This window comes from Megalopta genalis, chromosome 11 (genome assembly GCF_051020955.1).
Source record: "Megalopta genalis isolate 19385.01 chromosome 11, iyMegGena1_principal, whole genome shotgun sequence".
Lineage (NCBI taxonomy): Eukaryota > Metazoa > Arthropoda > Insecta > Hymenoptera > Halictidae > Megalopta > Megalopta genalis.
This window is the reverse complement of record NC_135023.1, coordinates 4,738,303-4,743,132: the sequence shown is the minus strand read 5'-3', so window position 1 is coordinate 4,743,132 and position 4,830 is coordinate 4,738,303. Positions and strand designations below refer to the sequence as shown.

General features: G+C 39.0%; 1 protein-coding gene across 1 annotated transcript; it reads right to left on the bottom strand.

Annotated features, from left to right (window-relative positions):
- Window positions 1–390: 390 nt before the first annotated feature.
- Window positions 391–4,669, bottom strand: MARCH6 (membrane-associated ring finger (C3HC4) 6). The gene is made up of 6 exons (XM_033479781.2): window positions 4,509–4,669; window positions 3,738–4,166; window positions 2,856–3,665; window positions 2,128–2,784; window positions 1,593–2,046; window positions 391–1,466 (listed from the first exon to the last, which is right to left on the bottom strand). Exons 2-6 carry the CDS (start codon window positions 4,122–4,124, stop codon window positions 721–723), a joined length of 3,054 nt encoding a protein of 1,017 aa, XP_033335672.2. The 5' UTR covers window positions 4,125–4,166; window positions 4,509–4,669; the 3' UTR covers window positions 391–720.
- Between the last annotated feature and the right edge of the window lie 161 nt (window positions 4,670–4,830).

Sequence of the window (4,830 nt, the reverse complement as noted above, 5' to 3'; positions counted from 1 at the left end):
TCTAACTTTGTACATAAAATTATGCATACCATATATAAAACATATATATACAAGTATGTATGTATGTATGTATGTATATATGTATGTGTGTCGAATATTCAACGTCCAATGATAGATGGTAACTTAATTATTTAAGCGACAAAAGGTTTCGCTAATATTTTCAGGAAATATATTTCTCTTTATTTCCATTCAGTGTATAGATATTTTCTGCTTAAGTCTTAATATTTTTTACAATAAAATATGATTGCGGTAATTTTTTTGCCCAACAACATTTTCAATTAAAATGTAGATATACTTTCACGATATTCCTTGTCTGAAACTCTATTTTCTAGGGAACAGAACAGAGTTTGAAACTTTGTACATTGTAATTCAAAGACAGAGAACTTCATGTTCAACTTAAAAGATGATCAGTTTTATTGACAATAAACAAATGACGTTGAATTTCATATGTCCTTTAAATCGTATTTGTTTGATATCGCGCGTAATGTGCTTCGTAACATCGAAATAATTTCTTTTACAATGTACAAGTATAATAAAACAACAATCTCTTTTTAATTGCTCCGGCATCGTTTGCGCGTCAATAAAGTAGTGTAGCAAAAAGTAGGATCCAGTCAACAGAAGTTAATGGATCTGTTGTACTTCTGCGTAACAGAGAATATATGTTCGTAGAAGTTTTCATCGATTTGATATTGCCATTGAAAAACAATGACACTAACAACTTTAGCTGGACGCTTGTGACTGTTGTTGCGACTGAGATTTATTCCGATGTTCGTAATTCACTAGTCTTTGTCCCACGAGGTATTTGTCATTCTTTATATGTTCGTAGAGCTTCTTAAATTGTCGAATTTGAAAATATATAATCATACACACTAAGTACACCATTAGGAGGAAAGGATATAAATGTCTGGCGATGAGAATTTGTGTTTGTAGATTTGTAATCAGTAGCGGGACTATTCCATAGGCTACGGCGTATGGAACAGCTAGAGCAAGACCGGAGCAACATATTACCGGAGCCGCCAATTTGGTCACGATAAATTTTAAATCCATCTCTCTAATGCCGTCGTTGTATGCTCGTTCGATCACCATGCGAAATCTCCAATCCGGTCCCATCATTGCAATAGCTGTTACTATTTTCGTGTAGAGGACACCTAAAGCCCAATCTTGCCAGATGAATAATATTGGATTCTGTACCAATGGTACACGTAAAGGTACTACGACAACTAATTCGAGGAGGAGACCAAACAAAAGCGGTATTAGGCCAATAAGTAGAAAAAATGCAACCGACGCTTTCACGCCTATGATTGCCCAATGCTTCACTCTATCTAACACGGCTCTTCGGCCACGTGGTAGCCAAGAAAATGCTAGGGCGAGTCCTCTCGCCGCGGCCCAGCATACATACGTTCCACAAGCTACAGTGTAGAGCTCATGCACTCGTCCAGATAAAGCAACCACTGCTTCGTTCGTTTCTGAAAAAAGGAAAACCCGAAATAATATAATATTTATAGCAATGATAAGTATAATGGAGGAAGGAGCTCGAGTAAATTAGGAGCATCCTGCATATACAGAGTACAATAATATATGTTTAATCTTACCAGAACCACTCAAAGCTGGCGGCAATACTGGCGGAGATGGAGCTGGTGCTCCAACCATCCACAACGCCATTACTCTGCGTCCAAGCCAAACGGGAAGAGTCATTGCGATCAAGCTTGCGATAACGAGAGAAATACATACGCAGAACAAAAGACCGATTAATCTAGCGGGAAACCAGCGTGGTCTGACGTATGGTTGAAAAGTTGTTGGTCCGTCTCTTTGTAATAATGCCTGATGCGCGGCGCCAAGATGAAGATGTTGCGGTTCTTCGATCACCGCTGGTCCTGGATCCTCTGTCTGATCTCTTAGAAGATACGATTGGAGATCCAGCATCCAGGCCACTACTCGACACCAGCCTCTGACGAGAGATTTTAACCATGTACGGGTCTGAGTTTGTTCCAACAACGCAGGAAGAACCACTTGCAGCAACAACAATTCCAAAGAAAACTCGCTGACCTGTGTACAGAGTACCAAGGAATAACAGACATAATAACGATCGTTATCAGAGATAGAGATTATTGTTCCGGCATCGCTTACCTGAGCCTCGCTTTGAACAGTCACTGTATATGGTAAAAATCCTGGCCATGCCCATCGCAACAGTTTTACCGGCAACCATAACATTAATAAAATAGTTGTTCCAAATATAACTGTGGACGCAACGAGTCTTTTCATGTGTCTCAAAATTGGAAGATGTATCATTTCTTGGATAGGGGAAAAGTCGGGATCGTTCAAGTTCCTCAAGAACCACAGTACCCCAGGCCGCAACACTTCCCGTAACAGTAGAATAAATGAAGCAAAATAATATATATAAATCATTCCAACCAACCAATGAATAAACATCGAAGTGCCAGGAGCTAATCGGAACGAGGACTCTCTGTCTCTGAGCGTAGCGTCGAACATTGCCAACGAACACATATCTAACCACCAACCGCACACCAAAGGCAGTACACCTATCTCCACGACGGATAGTAAAGAAACCTTTACTATAACATAACATAAACCTAGTATACGCTGCGAATCGTAAAAACCTAATAGACCTGCAAGTGTATGAAGAACTACCAAACAGATCCCGATCACATAATAACCGCACAATGTCGTTACTAGTCCTTCGAAATGGGATGCAGCTGCATAATCTTGTAATCCCAATCCCGCTATTGCAAAGCTACCGATATGGTAGGGACAAAAAGCGAAAACCTGAAAAATATATAGGTCATTTCGATTAGTGGAATTTAATTTTGTTTTGCTGAAACATCAATGAGTTTTACCATGATAAATAGAGTATTCAAGGACACGACCCAGAACACGTGTTCAAGAAAAGCTAAGGAACCATCTAAACCAAGAAGACGTTCCCAAGTTAATTCTTCAGCCGGTCTATCCCATTCCATTGGATTCCAATTGGCTTCTTCGGCTTCACCTTGTGCTTGACCCTGACCTTGATCTCTCCATCCTTCGGCAGCTCTAGCATTTGCTTGTTCACCGTCTACCCTCAATTCTTCTCTAGGAGGTACTGGTGGTTGTTCAATGTTTCTAGGAGGTGTAGGTACTTCCATGTCTCTAGGAGGTATCAACGGTTCTATATCTCTGGGAGCTACAGGTAGTTCCAAATCCTCAGGCAGCAGATTTAACTCTTGCTCCACGTTTCTTAGAGCTTCTCGTCTCACCAGTTCGTTTTCTCTAGCGATTCTTTCGGTTATATCTATCCTTTGATGTTCTTCTAAATTGTTATTCTCTACCCTATGTTCTTCTTCATTCGCATCCCCAGGAAAATGAAGTACATTCATTACCAAATGAGGAGGTTCGTCCACAAAAGGTGGGACATTATTATTATCTTGAATTTCCTGTTGCAAAAGGGCTCTTTGCCTCTGAAGTATGTTCGCGTGTAATGGATTGTTAACCACTGGCACTACCACTATATCTCTTTCGAGCCAATCTGGACCATCGGCGTGCAAAATTTGTTCTCTTAACCATACCAAACCGATGAACGCGAACAGCGTACATGAAACTACAAGACTGCCGTGAAATAAGTCTGACGATATATTTTCTGTGGATAGCATGTCCCTTGGTAACGACATTATCTATATAAACGACAAGAATACGATATTGCGTTTAGTGAGAAAAAAGAAGTTTGTACAACATGGAATACTTACTCGAATCAAATCTAGAGGCCCACTGAATAAAGCTCTGTAAGTTCTGCAAGCGGTTAATGGTACAATACCAAGCCATGCTATTGCAACTAAAGTATAATGTAGCCAATATTTGACGGCTGTGATTATGTTTGAAAATAATCCACCGATTACATCTCTTAATGGTAGACGGCGAGGCATGTCTGGGCTATAGATTGGTGTAAATGAAAAACGATATCCACATAGTTCACAGTATTCTTTGCGCGAGTAACGCATCCATTGCACTAAACATTCTTGATGTATCCATTTGATGCTACCGGTACAGATACAAGGATGAAACAGTGGTCTATCGGCAAGACCCTCGGATCGACAGACCCTGCAGATATCTGCACCCAACATGTCTTCTGTCATGTTTGGTTTGTCTTTAAATAACTGATTAGAGTAACAACGTTGCTGAAAAATAAAACAATTATCATAGAATGGATACAGAATCAACCAAGGTGCATACTATTTATGGTATTACGAAAAATTGAGATACAAACGATAATCGTTACTCGTCGTAAATAAAGATTTTCTTGATCACAAAAATTCTTTATAGAACTAACCCCAAAATTTTGAAATGTCAACCGTGGAAAACTGTAGCATTTAATAATTACGACGAAAAAAAATAAAACGTTCTGTCGATGGCAGAGAAGACAATATTGAACACGAAGTACGTACAATATTTATTCGATGGAAAATAAATGACTTTCATATTCATAAATATTATCCGGGATTTAGTTATCGTTTACTCACCTGAGTCACCTGTGCTTTGACGGAAACGCATGAAATCCAAAACTATCATGCAAAATATTGAAAATGTCTACTGTTACTTACAGCTCTTTCTTTTTTACGTTAACATAGTTGCAACATTTGCGACGCTAAAGTTACTGTTCAGTGCGAGAAGTATCGGTCATAATATTTTTAGCCAGTCGGTGCGTCATCTTTCAATAAAAGTATACTTCTCTAAAGATTTTATTACCGTTATCAGGCTATCGTTGATCGTTTGATCATCGTTTGATCTAGAATAAGTTTTTGTCAATAGGGATATTGTGATATTAAGTTTTGCTTATTGCTT

What these genes read in the sequence shown, in the direction of transcription:
- MARCH6 (XM_033479781.2), bottom strand. Translation starts at nt 4,124, where the DNA reads ATGACAGAAGACATGTTGGGTGCAGATATCTGCAGGGTCTGTCGATCC. An exon ending in GGCCTCTAGATTTGATTCGA is followed by an intron (nt 3,666 to 3,737) that starts GTAAGTATTCCA and finishes TCGTTTATATAG; the next exon opens with ATAATGTCGTTACCAAGGGA. An exon ending in TGAATACTCTATTTATCATG is followed by an intron (nt 2,785 to 2,855) that starts GTAAAACTCATT and finishes TATATTTTTCAG; the next exon opens with GTTTTCGCTTTTTGTCCCTA.